Here is a 20,936-nt window from a genome sequence, read left to right as displayed (position 1 = left end):
TTTCAAGCTCTCTTTTGAAAATATATGCACATTTGTAATTTTTAAATTTTTTAGATAGTTGCAGTAAATTGAATTAATTTTAAATATGGTCTGGACTGTTCTACATCCATCCTGTGTGCTCAAAGCGGGGAAACAATTCCACATGGAGAACCCGGGTGACCCACAGCCTCAACCAGCTCTTGGCCAAGATGCTTTCCTGCCCCTGCAAGCCCAGCTGCCCTCACAACAGCACTCCCACCGCAGGAAAGGCTCTGGCCCCTTCCCAGGCCAGGGGGAGCGCCGGTAATCGTACTACTGCTACCGAAATGGGCTCTCAGCATGGCGAGACACCACAGAGCTTTCAGCACCCAGGGCCCACCTGCTCCGTCCTGCCATCACTGCCACCAGCAGAGGCCAGGTGTGACATTGAAACCCTTCGCAAGGGAGGAAAAAAGGGGCAATGTCTTTGCCTTTTTTTTTCTTTTTCCCCCCAACGAGTTTGCAGTGCTACAGTCAAGGGGGGGACACAGAGTCTGGAAAACATGGCGGGGTTGGGAATCCAAATGCACCCTCCTGCCCTGACCTGCGCTTCTGCGGTTAAGGCCGCTTCTGTAAGAACCCAACCCAGAGCAGCACCTCGCCTGCCCACACCCCACTTTTCAGCGCTTTCCCTGCAGAGGACAAGGCCGAGGTTTCGCCACCGCCCACCGCCCCTCAGACGCCGGGACCGCCCCGCGCCTCCCTCAGGCTCCCGCCCGGCCGCGCCGGCGCCTGCGCGAGCCGCCTGCGCCTGCGCAGAGACGAACGATGCGGTGACGGTCCGGTAACGGCTCCGCAGCGGCCCCGGCGCGGCGGCCGCCATGGCGTACTCGACGTGCTGCAGGGTGGCCATGGTCTCCTGCCTGGTGCTCTGCGTCTCCCTCCTCCTGCCGCGGACCTTCTTGTCTCGGGGCGGCGGGAGGCAGGAGCCCGGGGCTGCGCCGCTCGCAGCGCCCGCGCCGCCCGAGGGTAAGAGGCCGCTGCGGCCCCCGCCGGCGGCTGCTCCGCTGAGGCGAGGGCGGGTCGCTCCTCACCGCCTGTCTCCCCACTCCCCCCCCTCCCCGGAATGCCGAGGTCTGTTTTTCGGCTGCTGCTCGGGGGGCCGAGAGGCACATGCGGACGGTGACTCAGCGGTGAGCCCGGGACGGGGCGGGCTTTCGCCGCCGGCTCGCCGGGCGTTCGGCGGTGGGCCGCGCCGCTGCGCTGGGCCCGGCCCCTGAGCTCTCCGCTCCCGGGGATGCTGGCGCCGCCGGCCGGGCTCTGAGAGCGGTCCTTGGTTGCACGGCGCGTCTGGAAGGTGCTCTGCCGCCTGGTATGAAACCGTAGCGTAGCCAATCCTTCCCATAAGTGTTAACCGTGTCACTCTCATGCTCTCTCCTTAATGACGTGTGGAGTGCCAAAGCTTGAATTTTTTATTCTCATCTTTGCTGTAATTTAACCTCAAAAAAGTTTAAAATCTTCCAAATTTCATTTCACTTGTTTTAGGTAAGTGAGGTACTAAAGCTACTGAAAGGACACGTACTACTTTTTTTTTTTTCATTGTGATACATCACTTTTTATTTGAAAGCATTATTTTGTTACTTTCTGTACAGAATGCTTTTGTTGTTGCATATTAAATAAAAGTTCATTTGAATCATTTTCATTGTTCAGTTTCATACTCCAGTATTTCAAACTTAACTTTCATGCACGTGACTCTCATAATAAATGTGCCACATGATGACTCATGTAGACTCGGGTCCTGTCCCTGCAATCCCTCGAGTGATGTCCTTCTTGCCTGCCCTCCCACTCTGCATGTCGCCTCCTGTAAGTTGTAGAGGCGTGGGTTTGTGCAAGCATCTCCCGTTCATTTTATGCCCATTGCCTTTTACTGTAGGTTTTTCTCCCCAAGGCACTTCACAGAAGTAGCTAGTATCGTAGCCCCAGGGCTTGGCAGAGAAAAGAGTTTTGCCCAGGGCTGCCCATGAGCCAGAGGTGACGCTGAGGGAAGTACAGAGAACTTGGAGGTTGTGCTGGATGCTGCCCCACAGGGACTTGTGTTCAGTCACTTTATCTGCGTCCTTCTAACAGCTGCCTGGTTCTTAGGTGACCGTGCAGTTCAGTGACATGGATTTCATTTGACCAAGGGTTTTTAAGGACATAGAGGCTGAAGTTACTGCTGAAACAACATTATGCTCAATCAAAATGTATGACTTCAGTACTACAGCTACGCTTCCATGGTGGTTGTGTGTATTCTGTTTGAGTATAGGTTCATCAGCACTGTAGATCTACAGGTTTATAGTTTCGTTCCATAATCTCTTAACACTGAAAACCGGAATGGTAGCTGATTTTTTTGGTAGCGCATCAAGAGCAGGCACTGAGGGCATGGTGCTGGGCCCTGCAAAGGCCCAGCAGACAGCAGAGGGGCTTGGTGAGGACTGTGGAGTCACCTGCCTGGAGCAGGGATGGGAGCAGATCCTCGGGGAAGGGGTGCTTGTCTCTCCATTAACTTCTGGCCCAGCAGAGCTACTGACTTTGATCCCGCAGCGATACCAGATGACGGAGTTTGACAAACTGTTTTCCCACAGAGGTGCAGTCGTAGGCAGTTGTCAGCTAATGTTCTGGTGCTTCTTTGGCTGCAGGATGGACTGGGTTGAATTGATCTGACAGAAAAATTACCTTAAAAAAAACCCAACAAAAAACTTGCCCCCAAATTATTTTCAGCAACATCTGTCTGATAAATGATGTTCATACCCGTTCTAGCACAGCCAGCTTTAAGCACAGCTGTCGTAAGCTGACTAATCACAGCCACAGTTGAATGCTTAAAACAGATAACATAAATACTCTTTCCATCATCCCGCAGGAGATCAGAGTCCAGCGCGAGTTAGCGTGTGCCTGGTGCAGAGCGAGCGCTTGACATGCTCCTCTGTTGCAGCCCAGCACCTGGCTTTGGCCGAGGATGTAATACCTCACCGCAGCTGATCCATTTCAGATGAGAATTTATAGTCTGTATTTCCAATTTGATAGCAAGGATTTCATTACACCTGCTCTATAGACCAAACTTTATTTAATCTGAAGTTATTTTTTTATTGGAAGAATAAATCTTGATCGAACAGTTCAATTCATATCTCTGTCATTAGTCATTCTTCCTTTCCGGTGAACTGATAACTGCAGTTACCTGACGGGAGTTTCAGGGACTTGAAGTAATCATGTCATTCTTGAAGATAATAAAGTGCTTATTGTAGTCTGGGGGCAAAATGGCTCTGAATAAAACATTCTTAAAGTTTACTACAATTTGTTAGTAGTCAATGTTATCAGAAGACTTTTTATTGAAACAGGCTTTAAGCATGGGAATGGCACTTTCTCTAATAAAGCCATTTTCAGGGGTCTTTTTTAGGAAAATGGTGAGCATAGCACTATAGAAGTTAATATCTTCCAGACAGGAATGTGGTTCTTTTTCACAGTAGTAGTTTCATGTATATGAAAGAACTTAAAGAATTTGCTGTGAATGTATCACATTTCCAGTTTACTTCACGGACAGATGTTATAATTTATTCTTTTTAAAAATCTTTTGGAAGAGAGGAAAATAAAGAGCTACTAGCTGTTTAAAGAGTGTTTTAAGTGTAGTGTTCATAAATATATGCCATGCATTTTGTAAAACTGCTCTCTAAGTTGGTCGGTTAAGAAAAACCTTACAGCTCCATGGCAATAGGTTTATAGTCTGTCTGCATTCTTAGGAACAATAAAGTGGCATCAGCTTTACAAGAAAAATACATGATGTTCTGGTAACGCCTCTGCCCAGCTTGGATTTGTGCCATGCACACATCAGTTGCCCGCAGGTGTCCTTACTTAAGAAAATTAAGATGTTTCCATTTTGGGTAGGTTTTGTGTTTTCAACCCCTACCTGCAATATTTAATAAAAAATGTTCAAGCATTTGTGTCCATTAAAAACATCCATGCAGTGGTTTAAAGTAAGGATTTCAAAATTGCCATTCCTTCTGACCTTTTTTGGGTGGGTTTCTAAAGTTGTGTTGTTGGGAACACAGCTAGGGCTATTTTGTCAATGTCAGTAAAAGAGCAAGAACTAAATGCATGCATACCGTTTGTCCAGTTCATCTTGATGTTGCAGTGTCTGCCAGAATCAGAAATATTTATAGTAACATAAATGACTGCACATGTAAAAAATCTAAAACATGGGTCTTGTGACAGTGTATAATACTGAAATGGAGAGTGAACCGAATATGAATTTGTAGTGTTATAAAAAGGATTAATTACTTGGGCTTTCTGTGGGCAGAGGTGCTGGGGAAATTAGGAGGTGTTAAAGAATAGTGGCAGAAAGATATAGGGGGCTTGAAAGAGAATTTAGATTAAATGTCAAGAAAACAGTTTCTGTATAGATTATTCTAAGCTATTATACTAAACGTGGAGGCTATGCAAGAAAACCTAGGAGGACACTTTCAGTCTAGAGAAAATCAAATATTGCTTTATCATGGAGTCTGTGTGTCTTTCTGTGTGTTCCCATTTGCAGCTTTAGAACCCTTTGGCCAATTCATCTCATTGGAGAGAGAAGGAGAGAAAATAAATGTTCTATGAAAATACACTGCTGAGAGGGACTAAAGAACGATTCAAGCGTCCTGAGAAGAAGGCTTCAGTATGAATGCCTCTTTATTGGCATCTACCAGAGAGGGAGGTCTTGCACAACCTACTTAGCAAAAGCTTTGCTTGGAGCATGTGTCGTCTTTAAGTATCAAGTCCAACAGAGCAGGGGAGAAAAACATACAAAACTCTTGAGTTCTGGCTCTCAGAGAAGCGTATTTCATTTCTGATCCCCGTGACTGTCTGAAAAAGCAGTGGTTTTCTTTTTCAGTCACTACAATGAACATTTTACCAGGAAAATGTAAATGGCACCTAACCATCCCTAGACAGTTTGAAGATAAGTTTGAGGACTGGAATTTGCATGTCGGAGGCAGGAGGATAGTTCTGTATCCCGCTGTCACATGTTTTTTTCAGTTAAAGCTGGTTTGTTCTTGGTCTGTGATTTCTTTTGTTTGGTTGTTTTTGCATGCACAGTAAGGAATAGTAAATGTTTTACTCGGAAAAAACCACACTTAATCTTAGCATTTCCAAACCAAAGTAGCATAACTATGTTTTTTGGATGGAATTGAAGAAAAAAGGCAGAGTGCCTACAGCAGAGCATGGGCAGAACTATGGGTGCTGCCACCCTAAAGAGCAGCTTGCTTGAGGAGTGATGAGAACAGCATCCTTTGCTTTGCTGTCAGCTCGGATGAGTCACACACATTTCCCAGACTGCCATTTGCTATCTCTAACCCTCCTCCTCCGCTTCCTGGGGTCTGAAGAACATGCATATTTTATGAATGAAGTCATGTATTGTAAATCTCCTGATGAATGGAGTGCAAACTTAATGTAGCCGCAGCGCATATATACTTCCTCTATGTCAAACTTTATTTTTTTATTATATATGTATGTATCCCAGCATTTTACAGCTGGTCAGATGTTGCAGAAAGACTTATTATCTAGACTAAGAGTTACTGAATCGTGCAGTAACTTAAGTCTAAATAACTTTGTCAATAGTCAAGATGGGCTCAGTAGCAATTCCTAAACTCCATTAGGTACAACACAGAGCAGCTTCCTTGGAAAAAAGACACTTGGATGGTCTGAATATTATCAACTGGTTGGCTGTTGTATTAGATGTGTTATAAAGATACTTTTTAACATTTGCTTTTTTTCAGTTGAGTGTTAATATTGTTAAAAGATTTTAAAACCCGCAGTAATTCTAATGTGATGCTGCTATTAAGGACTTCATCCGCATTCAGTCTCTTAAACACAAACATTAGCTGGGGCATCATTTCATTTTTGGACTTAACGCTATTAAAGGGACAGCATTAGGCAAAACACACTCTGCTTGCCCTGTAGCTTGTTTGCAAAGTTGATTTGAAGCATAAAACTGACAAATTATTAAACGTGTTGGGTAAACTTTAGGTAAAAAGATTGCAAAGCCAGGTAGGGTGTACTTGGTGGAGTTGCCACATGCAGCAGTCAGGCCTGCATGAAGTTCTCAGGCTGTCCCAGGGGAGCTGAGAAACGTTTCAAAAGGAGAGCAGCACTGTGGTGCCCTTCAAACCTAAATGGAGGTTAGTCCTCTTCCCACAGCACGGGAAATGTCCTGTTGAAGTCTCACCAGCAGCACTGGCGACTGGATGGTGCAGCAAACAAGGACCCAGCACGTGCCCTTCTGTGCTCACGTGGAAGTGTCACTTGGTGCTATTGATGGAGAGTATGTCGTCATCTCCATTTGAAGGTGGTTTGTTTCATCCCTGGAAATGTGGAATCCAGGCACATCACCTACTGGAGTGTGTGCTGGGGTGCTGGGTTTTTTAGTTGCATGAGGTGTCTTGTTTAATTGACAGTGGCATCCAAATCACTATGCATTTCCATTTATATACTCAGTATTTGACAGCTGTGTGCATATGGTGCTTTTAAGTTGCCTTTCCATCAATTTCCTCTATAATTTGCATGGGTTCTTCACAATAAAAAAATATGGAAAATAATTTTTTTTTTAAATAAGGAAATAATTATAAAAATTTAAAAATCAACAGGGAAGATTTAGAACTAGGAGCCATGAAATTCCCCTTTAAAATTATTTTGATAATGAAATGACTAGTGTGTGTCCCTTTGGCCTGATTATCTTTGAATGGAATCTTTTAAAGCACAAACGAGGCCTTGTGGAAAATTTAGAAAACTATTCCCTTTAAATACAATTTCATCTTTGTCAATTATTTTCGGCTTTCTTCATCTCTTTTTTTTTTTTTTTTAAATAAAGAATACTTGCATGAGTATAAGATGTTTTACAAAGGTTTATCTGCCCTGTGGTTTCATCCCCACCTCAGTGATACTGCTCTCTACATGACATCACATTTGTTTCCCCAGCGACCTACTGCTACAAGGCATTCCTCCTGGAGCAATGGGACTTTCTTGTAAATAAGATGCTATGCTTTCCATCACAGACTTTGAATAATTCACTAAAATGGAAGTGCATGATAACAGCTTCCTCAAAGTTAAGCCTGACCTAGTCTGAGAGCGGTTTTGGTGACTGGTGGTATACCTGGGCAATTTTGCTAAAGCATACAGCATTCAAAGAACATACGCCATCACTTAGAAGAAACATGTGTTTTTAATAGTAGAACTTCACAAATTATAGATATCACTTCCTAATACATATTTACTGTAATTTTCTGTGCTCAAGAATTTAGCTGCCTCTGATGGTGTTTCCTAGCAAAAGCGAATGTTAATTTGATCTAATTTTCTCTTGTCTTGCTTCTCATAAAAATATTTGCAGCTGGGTACTTACGGAAGAAAGGGTAGTTATTCTTGGTGCTATTCCAAAGCTGGTTTTCATTTTCTTTATGCAAGTGCACGCAGCCTGCCCCCGCGGCAGTGACCGGTGGCCAGGCTGCCTGGCTTTCCTGCTGCGTGCGCCAGGGAGGGAGAGGTTTGCGGGTGGCGTCAGGGGGTGAGCTGCAGCCCGGCCTGGCAGTCCCCGTCTCTGCTGCTTCCATCCAGGAGTAGTCGAGCAATTCGATTCAGTCCCAAACGGTGGAAAGGAGTGCAGGTGCAAGTCCAAGCTGGATATGGAGCTAGAAGGCAGGATGTCAAGTACACAGAGGAGTAAAATAGTGAATTTTGTGGCAAAATTGTTGAATTGATGGCAGCAAGAAAATAGGTTAATGCGTGAGCTTAGATTTATTGAGGTTCCAGTGCCTTTCAGTTGAATGAAATCATCCACAGCACCATTTTAGGCTCGCTGCAGTCTTACACTAGCACCCGTGCATCCATTTATGCTCACTCCCCTTTCTTGTTTTAAATTACATCTGCCTCTCTCAAGGCTAGAAACCATTTTTTTCCCCCTCTAAAATGCCACAGACCGTATGTCCCAAGTTATATTCAATTTCCTCTCTTACACTGCTTTACCCAACACCTTTTTAAGGAGAACAGCTTGAGGTGCCACTGCTTTTATCTTTCATTATTCATTTGGCAAAATCAGGTAAAACACTACTTCTTACGGCAATAGCTGAAAATCTGCAGTGGGCAAACAGTTGTGTGTCAGGATGCTAGATGGGTAGGGGTTTATGCGTTAACATGCCTTTGCGTAATATTGCGAGATCAGGCTCACAGCAAAAAACCAGTATGTTGTTGGGGGTTTTAGAGCAGAGAACCAAAAGTAAGAGTTTGCGTTTTCATCCCGTTAGTGATGCTGATTCACAGGGTCTTTGGACAGGTACATACCTGTTAGACTCCGTGTTTTGTTAATTGCCCTGCAAGCTTTTTCTCTTCTTAAAATCAAGAGAGTAATTGTGCATACCTAACTCCTAGCACTGCATGTAGTAAGTGACTGAGGATTGAGTTTACAGACCTACTACTCACAGCCCAACAAGTTACTTTTTTCATCAGTGGTGGTGTATTTAAAAGTAGAGAAAAGAGGTCAGCCGCACCTGCTGCAGTTCTGGGCTGCATGTGAAAGGGTGAAAAGTAACGGAAGAAAAGTAATCAGTTTGTGTGTTTTTGCAGGGAAGCTTGGTCGCTTTCCACCGCGGATGCCTTACCAGGCCACTCCCGACAGCCGAGCTGCCCCCCATTTTCCGAGGTCTCACCTTGCTGAAGCAGTTGCCAAAGCCAAGGCAGGTGGAGGTGGTGGTGGAAGCACTGGTGGAACTGGGAGAGGTCTTGTGGGGCAGATTATCCCGATATATGGATTTGGCATCTTCTTATATATCCTCTACATTTTATTTAAGGTAAGACCTATGTAAATTGAAAAGTCAGGGAAATAACAACTAAAAACCCCTCAAAACAGAAATGATTGTCCCATTTCTGTACCTGGTTCCATTTCAGCCTTGCTCAAAAAAAAAAAAAAAAGCTTGTGCTGGACCTTTGACGGGTGGTCAAAAGATTGGTGTATCCTCAGGGGTTTGCCATTGCAAAGACTGTAGCTGAGAATGCAGGGGTGGTTTGCTGTGATCCTGTATTGGCCTCTTACAATTTTTACAGTCTGACCTCTTACAATTACCCCCCGCCCCCCCCCCCCCCCCAAATGTGTATGTCCAGGACAATGTTAGGTTAATTTTGGATATACACGTAGTATCCTTTTCTATTATGTGTGACTATATATTATGTATGCTGTATATGCTATGTACTGTGTTATGCATGTAAAGTGAGAGGGAGTACAGTTATTGCATACCATCTGGAACAAAAGCACCACGTTGTTGGAGAATGGGAGTTTGTAAGGTTGTGTTGGCCACGCTGGAACTACCCCAGCTGAGGAACTGGTTGAAAGCTAGTTTAAAAAAGCACAGCCCTATTTCCCCTCAAGTGTTTCACGTGTGATTTGAAGTTCTCATGGCTTTTTGTTACACAGACGTGACTTGCATGTAGGTGATGACAGTCAGCTGTGTGGGAGGAGGGAGAAGTGGACTTGTGGAAATGTTTTTTCCTTTGGGGGCTGACTCCAGAGTGAGCAGTGTCCAAACAGTAGAGCCTGCTCTGGACAGACAGAGGTAAGAACGAGGTGAATTGGGTGAACTGATGAAACGCAGAGAGGATGAAAGACATGGATAGCCTGCAGCTTCCATATAGAGCCAGCCGGTTTCTTTGCTGCAGGTGCAAGGTTGGTGAGGGATAACGGCAGAAAACATTGCAAGAGGGACAAGTGGGGTCACATATCATTCCTTCAGAACCTGTTCTTTATTTCATAATAATTGCCCAGTGCACTGGGTTTTCCCTCCTACAGGCAGAAGAATTACAGGGTCAGGCTGGAACAGATAAATATGCTAAAATGACAAAAAAATTTTTTATGAGTTATGTTTTCACTATTCCTAAAAATATCATTTGTTCCAAATGTCTTTTAGGAGTTTTCAGCTAGCAAGATCTCCCAGGCATCTTTCATGGTTGTCTGTTTTTGCTGCTGGACATGCTTTTCTGTGGTCACTTTCTGGCATAATTTTAGTTTCCTATCCTTTTCCTTCTTCTGTTGCCTATGGGACTTATATATTACTGTACATAGTAATATAGCTGTAACTTGTAGAAGGTTCTTCTTTTTTCACTTATAAGCTGGCTTCCAAGGGGAAAACTACTGCTGGAGAGAGGAAATGCCCTACTGCTGCACCTGGAAACATGAAGAGGAAAATCAGTGAGTATGACTTCTGAGTTGTATCCGGGTAGTTGCTGACCCTGTAGAGCCACGGTCCAAACGGGTTCTTCAAGTTCTGCGCACACTGTAAAGCTGCTGTTCCCCCCCCCACCCCCCTTCCCCATAAAGAACAAGCCAGAAGCTTCTGTGTTGGAATGAGCAAGATTTAAAGTGAATTACTGCACCGTCACTTTCTAATCTCATTCGGCTAATGAGACTCTGCGATAGTAGTTTGATCCCAAGCCCCACTGGAAGCAATGGCTTTTCACTAGGTTCACTGAATTAACTACAGATTTGCTGAAAAGCTATGTACCTAATGATTAAAAATGGGTAATAGGATGTCGGTCTGTAATTATTCTATAATCTGTAATATTCTAATAATCATATATAAAGATATTATTAGAAGCGAGCTTCATTTTTTTTTTGAATTTGTGAATTCTTAGCCATCATGAGGCACTTTCCTACTTTTTCCCTTCATTTTTTGCAATGCTCAGGGTTTCGATGAGTGCAATAAAGCAAACAAACAGTATTCTGGAATGTTACTGTCATTTTACCTAAACATCAGTGGGATAGATTCAGCTATTTGTAGACATTTATTAGATAAATTAATAAGCTTACTATTGAAGATTGGATGAGTAGTTACCATAACAGTATTTAAATGCGTTGTGTTTAGCTGGCTAAATTGTAATAGGGAAGAAAAGTACTTAGGGCTTTATAGAAAGTGCTAGCAGTAAGGTAATTGTCTTAACATAGCTGTAATTATCTTGACATTAATGCATATATTAGGAATACCTAATGTACTCAGCACTATAGATTGTATTTTCAGTGCACTTGTACTGCATTGTGCCTGGCAATTTTGTGCAATTTATTAGTAATAGTAATTGTATTTTTTTTTCTCTAATGCTTGGTAAGAGAAACTAACTTTGCAGTAAGTTAAATATTTACTGTCATTATAACCCAAAGAACTGGTGATGAAAATTATTCTGCCTTTTCCTAGAGCTCTTCATTTGTATTCCTAAAGCATTTGTGGCAAGCTCTAGCAGAGCAGGGGACAAGTCACTGGACTAGGAACCTGAAGACTGAGTCACCACTTACATAGTGGCTTGGAGGGAGTAACTTCCTTTCTCTTTGCCAGTTTCCCTTCCCCTATTTTTAAAGTCTCTGATGTGCAAAATAATGACATTAAGTAATGACTTTCTCTGCAGAATAGGGATCTTTCCAAAAGCAGGATGTTTGTGGATTGCTTTCTCCATTCCTACTATGTTGGAGCTCCATTGTGTCTTTGTGCTGCTTAAACAGGTGTTGCCTGTAGCACCTGAATATTTGGAATCATAGAATCGTTTAGTTGGAAAAGACCTTTAAGATGACCAAGTCCAATCGTTACCCTAGCGCTGCCAAGTCCACCACTAAACCATGTCCCTAAGCACCACATCTACACGTCTTCTAAATACCCCCAGGGACGGTGACTCAACCACTTCCCTGGGCAGCCTTTTCCAATGCTTGACAACCATTTTGGTGAAGAAATTTTTTCCTAATATCCAGTCTACGCCTCCTCTGGCACAACTTGAGGCCATTTTCTCATCCTATCGCTTGTTTAACCAACCCAGGCTGGTCTCATTTTGTTCTGCAGTGGGGAACAATGAGGTTTCAGCTATAGGATTTTGAGTGTGACCTACAAAAGCCAAACAAGGAGCACAAGCATTTTTGTTGACGTCCATGCTGTTGTATCTTTACTGCTAACCCTTTTAGCTATATTATAGCCAGTATGGGTGTTCCTGCATGTGTACTTATATGTCTACTATTGCACTATGGACACAGGGTTGGATGCCATCAAGCCCATGAACTTTATTCTCTTTGATAAAGACGTGATTTCTCAAATCTTAGATTCATTAGATAATACTGAAGTCATCTTTTGTCTCTGTTCCCAAGGCCTTAACAGTGAAATTCCATGAGAACTATTAATTCTGCAGTAGACAGTAAACCCCTATGATTTCCTTAGGGGAAAAAAAAGAAAAAAAGGTAAGCTTTAATCTCCAGGGCATTTACAGTGGCCTAGTCTCTCTGCTTATTGGGAGGTTGCTTGGGAGCCTTTGAAAGAAGGTGCTTTCTGTGTGTCCTATTACCATTGGCAACAGTCTTCACCTTCTTATACCAGGAAAAGTAGGTAGAGCTCTTTAAACTGCACATTTTAGTTTCCTCACAGCCAGTTTGGTTTGGTACAGCATATGCTACCTGTGATAATGGGACAAGGATTGCATTTTCAAAGCTCCTACTGACAGATCTTGGGATTTTGTTTGTTTTACAGCTGACTATGAGCTCACCCAACTTCAGGAAAAATTGAGAGAGACAGAAGAAGCTATGGAAAAATTAATGAACATAGTAGGACCTAACTGTGACAGGTATGTTTCAAATTACAGCATTTTAAGGAGGGATTCTGCTCTGATTAGAAATCAAGCTTTCTTACGTTGGCTATATTAAAACAGCATTTTTGTCACTACCTCAAATTGTAGAAATTTGATTTTACACATCACACTTTTTTTTCTGCAGTTTTTTTCTGTGTCTGTATTTAAAATAAATCATTTTTCCTAACTTCATTATCCTTAAACAGAAAAGCAACTATCTCTACCCTCCCCCTTTGTATAGTGCCTTATTTGGAAGATAATGACAGGTATGTATAAACAGAAAATAAAACGTCTAGATTTAAAGTATATAAAACAACCTGTCTTATTTGACCAAAGTAACGTTCTGAATGATTCCTGAGAGACCCATTTGTTTTATGTTATTTTCCAGTGTTATGGATTATTTTTCTAAATAGAAATGCTGTTATAATCTGTGTAAATGCCTGTTAGAATATCCATAAAATATTTCTTTAAGGGCAGAATTGTATAATAATCTGATTCCATAACTTAGTTCCACCCTGCAACCAGTAAATCCATGCATTTGCTTTGAAATATAAAAGAAAAAAAAAAGAGTTGTAAAATCACAATTTAAAAATTTATTATGTCTATTAATGTTTGCTATAAATCTGAGATGACTATTCTACATTATAAAGAAACACTGGAGACAATTCTATGTTTTACATAAGGAGTGTAACAACACATCAATAGGGCAATGCATAACTGCAGTGTTTGAAAATTTAAATACCATGAATATTAAGGTCATGTTTGCAAGCAAAAAAGATAGCCGCTGAGGCTGTAACGCACGTTAACTTTGTCTGGATCAGCCAATGCCTGTTTTAACCCATTCTGTAGGAACAAGTCTGTGCCAAACCTCCGCGTTGTGTTCATTTACACTTCAAACCACATTCTCTTTGAGCGTCGAGTTTTGCCCGGTTTGCGCAGTGCCCTCTGCGGCGGCTGCGCTCGTCTCAGCAAGGCGAGGTGCCAGACGTGCTGCGTTAGGCCAGGCTCCAGCGGGAGAAGAACCCCTGAGCTGCCCTGGTTTTGTTAGGGAAACAGGAGGATGCTATTTTGACTATTATTCATCTCTGTTTTGGAGACCTAATGCAATGCTCTACGTGTACCTTCAGCCCGCTAGAAATAGGCTTAGGAGCTGCTCAGGTACTGTGCTGACTCTCAGGATAGGATATTTTTTACTGAGAAAGTGGGTTTAGGGTCCGATCCACTATTTGTTCCTCTCTGTGTTATTGGCTCAGAGCCTTTATTTAGTAGAACTTCCCTTCTTTGTTCAACCAAACTATTTATATAGATGGATCTAAAGGCCTCAGGGGAAATCAGAATCTGAATCTAATAAAGAATTTTGAATGTAGCCTCTTTAAAGAGAAGGGGGAAAGCACCTCTAGATGGAGCAAATAATAGCTGTTTTTCAAATACACCCAGACTTTGAAGGTTTCTTAATCTACACTGTGATACTCATTAAGTTCAGTAATACTGGATGAATGTCTTAAAATAAAACATATGGTTAGGAAGTGTAATTAGAGCACAGAGTACAGTGCTAGGGTTATTCAATCTGGATGGTGATAGATTTAAATAAAAAGGAGAGAGGAAGAGAGCAAAAATGACTTGAGCTCCATTTATGAATATGCAGTTAAACAGAAATCCTTATAGCAGCAAAGTCAGAGAAAGAAATAACTGGTATCAAATTTAAACTAATGCTGAAAGACCCCAAGTGAGACCCTGGCCCATCATACTAGGTATGGCAAAGAGACTCCCAGCCTGCCAAGTGAAGCGTTAGTAACCAAAGGACGTATTTTGCACTGTCACAAACCCCACTGTATCACCGTAACACACAGTGGTTGTAATAGTGCTGAGGTCTTTGCTTGTGCCGCAGTGTCCTCTCACTATTCTTCAGAAGCATTCTCCTCCCGGCTGAACTGCTCCAGGATTTATGACATTCTCCTAGTGAAGATTTTTAGAATCCAAAGACATTCTACTTTTGTATATTTTCTTCAAAAAAGCATTGCTGTTGAAATCTGGATGAGTTTGGAAGGACAGTGTATTCTTAGATAATGCTGTACCATAGAAAGAAATCCTGTTTCAAAGGGATACTGTATACTGTGCTGTGTGATTTTATTCTGCTTTCGTCTGTAGCAAGTGTACGTGCTGTTTTCTTGCTGTGGCTTGTCCTGCTCATTTCTTTTTCTTTCAAAAGCATTTGATTGAAGTGAGGCTGGAAGACCTCTCAATACTCTTAGCTGGTTTTCTGAGATGGGATAGCTAGTACTGTCCATAGCTAGTACTGTCCATAGCTAGTACTGTCCAGCCCTGTGTTGTAGAAGGTAGGCAGGCAGGAACTTGGATTTGCTTTTTTTTTTAATGAGGCTTGAAGACCAACCTCCAAACCAGCGTACCAGTTGGAATTGGTACTGCCTTAAGTACAGAAACTTTTCCAGAAATGCAAAACTTGCAAAAAGTACAAGCACAGGTACTTTTAATAAGGCCTAGTATGTATTAGCAAGGACTAGAAGCAAGGTAAGAAAGCAAGGGGAAGAAAGAACTACCTGGCCGGCTCCTCAGCAACGTAACCAAACCTAAACTAAGAGATGGACAAAGATAATTGTTACCTAATGCACACACTTAAATGGGTAGTACGTAGCACCTAAGGATATAATGATTCACAGCTCTGAGAAAATCTAGCACTCTTCCCACCACTTTTCTCAACAGGTTATAAATTTAAATTATATGGTTTTGTAGTTTATCATCACATCCTATCACTAAGGGGACCTCAGTAACTCCAGTTTCTGAATGTAGGCCTTTATAGTGCAGTATCTCTCAGCAAAGAAGGGGAGCCTTGCTGGGAATTTGATGATTCAGAAATAAAGATTTGATTGACGATTATATAGGGCACTCTGCATTAAAAGCATGCATATTGCTTTTTTCCAGGCTTTTAGCAGAGTGTTTCAATGTTGGGTACAAAAGATTTCCCTACCCATTCTCACAGATGTCTTACGTATACTCTTTTCACCACTGTCTCTAAAATTTGGTATTTTGAAACCACTTTAAATTGAAGAACACTTGTAAATATTTTTCTCAATGGGAATATTGTACAATACTCTCTTGTAAAAAAAAAAAACTGAATTTCTGATAATTAGGTAAGAGGTAGAAATAATACAGCTGTATTACCTGGTTTTAAAGTCCTGCTTAGCAGGCTGTCAATTGGAAAAACTTGCCTTTTTACCATAAACTGAACAAATGTGATGTGGGGGAGGGAGAGAGAGAGGCTATACACTGTGGGGTGCCATTATTGGGCTATAGCTGCATTTTAATGGTGATTATTTTAAGATCATGAAGCAAGCAAATACCAGTTGACATGTCTGAGATACCATGTTAGATTATGGATTTTCACTGCAGTCATGATAGCTCTTCGGGAAATGTTCTGATCTCAGTGTAAGAATAAGAAGCCTTTACTTTATCCGTTAGTGAGCACTTTGGGACTCTACAAAATGTAAGCATTGCCACTATGAAAAGTAATAGCTGTGTTGTTGGAGCTACAAACACACAGAGCAGAAATAATGACCTTTTCTTACACTCTAAACCTTTTGCATCTGTTGTCCTTCTAGTATTCATAAGTGCATTATACCCTGGTAAATTGCCCGTACGCAAGCAGCCAGATGTCTTACACATTGCCAGCATCCTACAGTAAGTCTTCCTAGAGGCCTTAAATGAAGTAGAAATGGTGCATGGGGTTTGGTTTCTCCCTCTCTACAGGGATATTTGTCTTTTAAGCAAGGTATCTGGAGGAGGAATACTCTGAAATACAGAGACTTTGCGTTGCAATAAGACAGTAGTGCTTTCTAATGAGAGTATCCAGCATATTAGGAATTTTCCTATATGAAATGCCACAGTGAATGCAGCTGCATTGACTGATCCTATTATCTGAGCTAGCATATCTCCTGATTGTGCTAAACAGACAGGCCTCTGTCTTTATCCAGGTGATATATATTCAAATTACATACACTTTTGTCTATAAAAGGAGGATTAGTTTGGCAGCTCTATTACAGCTTCTGTCAAAGGCAGCTAGCTGATGAAACCATTTCTTTTTGTGTGCCTCTTGATTCACATCTCAAATTCTACATCTGCATAACCCAGGCTTTTGAGAAGATGCCATCTCCCACCTTCGCTTGTTCTGGGGAACAAACTGCCACCGCAGCTCGAGGGGACTCAGTGCAACCTCCATATAGGGTTGGAACCGTATCAGCTTTTCAAGCCATGGACCAAAGTGCCCCTCGGGGGAAGCGCAGAGAAGTTTTGCCTTGTGATCTCAGTCAGTTTAACCTGGGTAGCTGCTAATGAAACCAGTGGGCCTGCTCCTCAGCTAAGTTCAGTTACAGACAACTGTGTGTGCAGCTGTGCACAACATCTGGCCCAGGGTCGGCACTTCGATCACCATCGCACAAACCAGCAGTATGATGCTAATCTCTTTGGCTTTAAACCGGTATGACTCTGCGGCCTTTAGTGGAGTAACTACCACATCACCGTCATACCCGTATGTGTAGAGTAGCACATGGTACCTATTAAAGCACTGCTCTATTCACAACAGTCAATAAGAGGAAAATGGAAGGTGGATGCTGCTAATTTTCAAGTTTATGAGAATGCAGGTACCCAGAACAAGGTTTAGATAGATACTAATCACCTAAATCCAAGATAATTAATCTATTTCCAGCTCCCCTCTTCCCATCTAACCCCTAAGATTCGCTGAGCAGCTGTCTAATCTTCAAGATTATCTATCTGTCTATCTGATGGCCTGGAGGTCACCAGAGATCATCTGTCTGACATCACATACTGCCTGCGGTTCAGCATTCTGAGCATGCTGAGGGCCACCCTCTCTGAGTAACTAGAGGCAACAGATCCTGCCTAAAACACAGCGAGATTCAAAAGTGAGTCAGAATAGTGCCTCGGTCCCCTGAGAGGCTTGAACTGGCACTTATACAGGGATCGAACACCTGCTCAAGAACCGCTTGAAACTCAAGGTGAAACAAGCACAACAGTCAGAACCATTTTCACCCCTAAGTACAACCAGCGTCTTTCTTGTTCTGACCTACTGAGTGAGTTAGTAGAGCTCAGATCACCACTCTCCAAATACTTCTTTCCTGTCCATAAGATTTTTAGGAGACTGTTTTTCTTCCAGAGAAAATAACATATAATGACTACATGACCTTATCTGTTGGAAGCATTTTTGTTACAACAGTAATTTTATTACCTGAGCAGTAGGAATTACTAGAATCAGCAGTGTAGAACCGGTCAATATTATAGTTTGCATTTAATCTGATAAAAAATCTCAGTCCTCTCCCACTCTCCCTCTGATTCTAAAGGGCAAGTTAAAGTTAAATGTAACACCTTCTTTTCATTTTTAAATCTTCCTTCCTGCTTCTCTCCTGCCCCCTGCCAGGCAGCATTGTTGACTCTGTATACGATGATCTGTCCAGCTGACTTACTTACTTCTTAACGAGGCCTTGCAAATGTAATACCTTTAATGGTCATAATTAGGGATCATTAGACATTAGTCTATGTGAGACATTATGATCAGCCCTACAAGTTGTTTTAAATGTAGCATCGGTTCTGAATTACATTTTCTTACAATGCTTCGAACAAGACATGGCCCTCTAATTCTCACCTAACACTCTTTTAAAGGCCAGAAATTTCTGTAATGTCTTTTGTACCATAACTCTTGCTTGTGTGTTGCTTTCATCTTGCTCTCACGTTGGTTGTACCTGCCTTCATTTACTTGTTTAAGTTTTCAGGCTTTCGGGATACACGGATGAGCTGAAGTGCAGACCACATGCAGATGCTGAATAGTGATCATGCTGCAGCCAGATTTCGTCAGACTGTGCTGCTGGGATGGACCAAACAGTTGGGTTCAAACTCTGTCAATAGTCTGTCATAATAATGGACTGAATGCTGGTGTCTAATATTTTCAAGCAGGATTCAAAATGTTACAACAGACCAGGAAAAAAGGTTACTTCAGCAACTCCGAGAAATTACTAGAGTTATGAAAGAAGGAAAATTCATAGATGGCATCTCTCCTGAGAAGGAAGCTGAAGAAGCTCCTTACATGGAAGATTGGGAAGGTAAGCAAGAGTCTTTCTTACCAGAAAATTCTCTTATGAGAAAAATTGAATAAGGATTACTTATAGTCCCAGATCCTTTCAAAATGTTTTGTTAACTTTATCCTTCCTTTTCAGAAGTGAGTGTTCAAAACTTTGTAAGAGGTGGTTTGTTTTTCCAACCATAATAGAAAGAAAATAAATTTTGAGGCATCCAGCATTTCCTTTAGTGTAAACACTACACTGTCTGCTGCCAAAAGTGGCATATGAATATTCACAGATACTCCATCTGCTGCTGTGGGTTTATATCTCTCCCTTTCTTTGCCAGGCCAGATTTCATGCAAAATCATAAAACCCTTGGAAATCAGTATCAATACGTTTTGGATAACTTACAGTTTTTACTTTGATTAGTCATTCTTTGTTTGCTGCAATGTTGTAAAAGTCGACTCCAGGAAGTCTGTCTTTTAAAAATTGTTTATTATAATGGCTTTCCATTCTTTGGTGTTTACTTGTTACATAAATGTGTTTTCAAGATATCCTAGTTGAGCTGCTCACTATCATAATTTTAAATGCAGACTTAATTCCTTGCTCTTTAAGAAGCTTTCAAAAATGTTCCAAAACATAAAGCATAAACAGTGGCCTCAAGCTCTGTTTTCTTAAGTCAACTTCATGATGCATTTTCTAAAATGAAATGCACAAAGTCATTGACATACCTGTTTTTTCAACTTTATAAATAATGCTGTTTATACCAAAAATCTTCAAAACATGGGTCAGTCAATCTATAGACAGAAACAAAATAATTTGATCCATTTAAAGATCTAAGACACACAATTTTTACCTGTTAGCTCCCATAGCTTTCAGAAAAGCTCAGATTTTCACTCTTGAAAGTCAGGGTTGTTATTCTGGCTCCCTAAAAATAAATGGAGTTTTCTCATCATCTCCCAAGATGTCATGTTTTGCACATTCTTGCCATGGATTTAATACTGTGACATATACATGGTGTTAAATAGATGACACTTACACTGGCAGTACTAAAACCAACTGTTATAACAAACTTGTGCATCCATCACTGAAGTCAGTACTACTTTTAAATGCTGGTAACACTTCAAGCTGCATATCACTTTATTCCTAAGGTTATCCAGAAGAGACCTATCCCATCTATGATAATTCTGATTGCTTCAAGCACAAACAAGACACAATCCTTGTAGACTACCCTGACCTGAGCCAGCCCTCTGCAGAAGAGCTGGCAGAAAGAATGGAGGGCATGGAAGATGAGGAGTATCTGTGCAATGAAACCCTGCTATCTGATCTCACCATGAGAAGGGGCAGTCATGATTTAATGCAGAAAAAGGACGAGGTAACTGGTATCAGTGAAGAGGAGAGGGACCTTCATTACAGCCAAATCATTGAGGAGTGCTGCTGTTGTTACGAGGATGATGATCCTGCTGTCATAGCGGAGAACTCTGGATTCCACTGTGAGAGCTGCAGTGAAGCAGAAGAATCAACGCAAGAGGACCTGTCTGTGGAGTGTGAAAGTGAAAATATAGCACTGAAAGAGCAAAAAGCCAGCGATTCAGATGAAACAGGCACATTGAGAAAGCGCAACACAAAAGGACTCGAGTAATAGCGACAATAATGGATGTTATCTCAATGGTGAAGGTAGAGGTCATAAACTGTCATTGTTCCTGATGAAGACTTCTCTGTGTTCATCCTGTTGTACCAATTTCATTCCCATGGTAACAGTCAGATCATCTACCTGAACTGGAAGCCAATGCCCTCTTTCATGCAGTCTTGTCATGGCTGACCATGATGTTGCCAACAGTGCTTTGTCCTTGCTTTTTGGAGACTGGTATCTTGGAGCAGATTATTCTGTTCAGATACTTGTGATTCTTTCTGATTCTGAAGAAACCATCCTTGGTTTTGCCTGTTGTCATCCCAGAGTTAACCAACTGTCTGTTCTGACTTTCTCAAAAACATGTTTGCCTGCTATCAGTTATGAAAATTAATCAAATCCATATATATTTGAGATTACCAGGAAGCTGAAGGAGAAAGTATGCCTTCTTTCTTTTACCTGAATGTTAACTGATCAGCAGAACAGACCATAGTCACGCACGTGACTCGTTCTCAACTGTGTCACTGCTGCTGTACACCTGAGAAACTGTTGTCATTACGACCCACAAAATTCATTGCTGCCCCAACCCACAGCCCATTTCCCAGTTTATTCCGTGCTGCAGAACC

At 41.9% G+C, this 20,936-nt stretch overlaps 1 protein-coding gene across 2 annotated transcripts; it reads left to right on the top strand.

Annotated features, from left to right (window-relative positions):
* The first annotated feature begins 777 nt into the window (after positions 1-777).
* Positions 778-20,508, top strand: RIC3 (RIC3 acetylcholine receptor chaperone). Of its 2 annotated transcripts, none has more exons than XM_075755129.1 (6): positions 778-987; positions 8,581-8,804; positions 10,117-10,195; positions 12,501-12,594; positions 18,577-18,722; positions 19,832-20,508. In XM_075755129.1, exons 1-6 carry the CDS (start codon positions 840-842, stop codon positions 20,320-20,322), a joined length of 1,182 nt encoding a protein of 393 aa, XP_075611244.1. In that variant the 5' UTR covers positions 778-839; the 3' UTR covers positions 20,323-20,508. The 2 variants fall into 2 exon arrangements, with proteins under 2 accessions (XP_075611244.1, XP_075611243.1); XM_075755128.1 differs by having other exon boundaries at positions 18,574-18,722.
* Positions 20,509-20,936: the final 428 nt, after the last annotated feature.

The sequence above is a fragment of the Balearica regulorum genome, chromosome 5 (genome assembly GCF_011004875.1).
Source record: "Balearica regulorum gibbericeps isolate bBalReg1 chromosome 5, bBalReg1.pri, whole genome shotgun sequence".
Taxonomy (NCBI): Eukaryota; Metazoa; Chordata; class Aves; order Gruiformes; family Gruidae; genus Balearica; species Balearica regulorum.
Note: the sequence above shows the minus strand (reverse complement) of the source record. Positions and strands in the feature narration are given on the sequence as shown.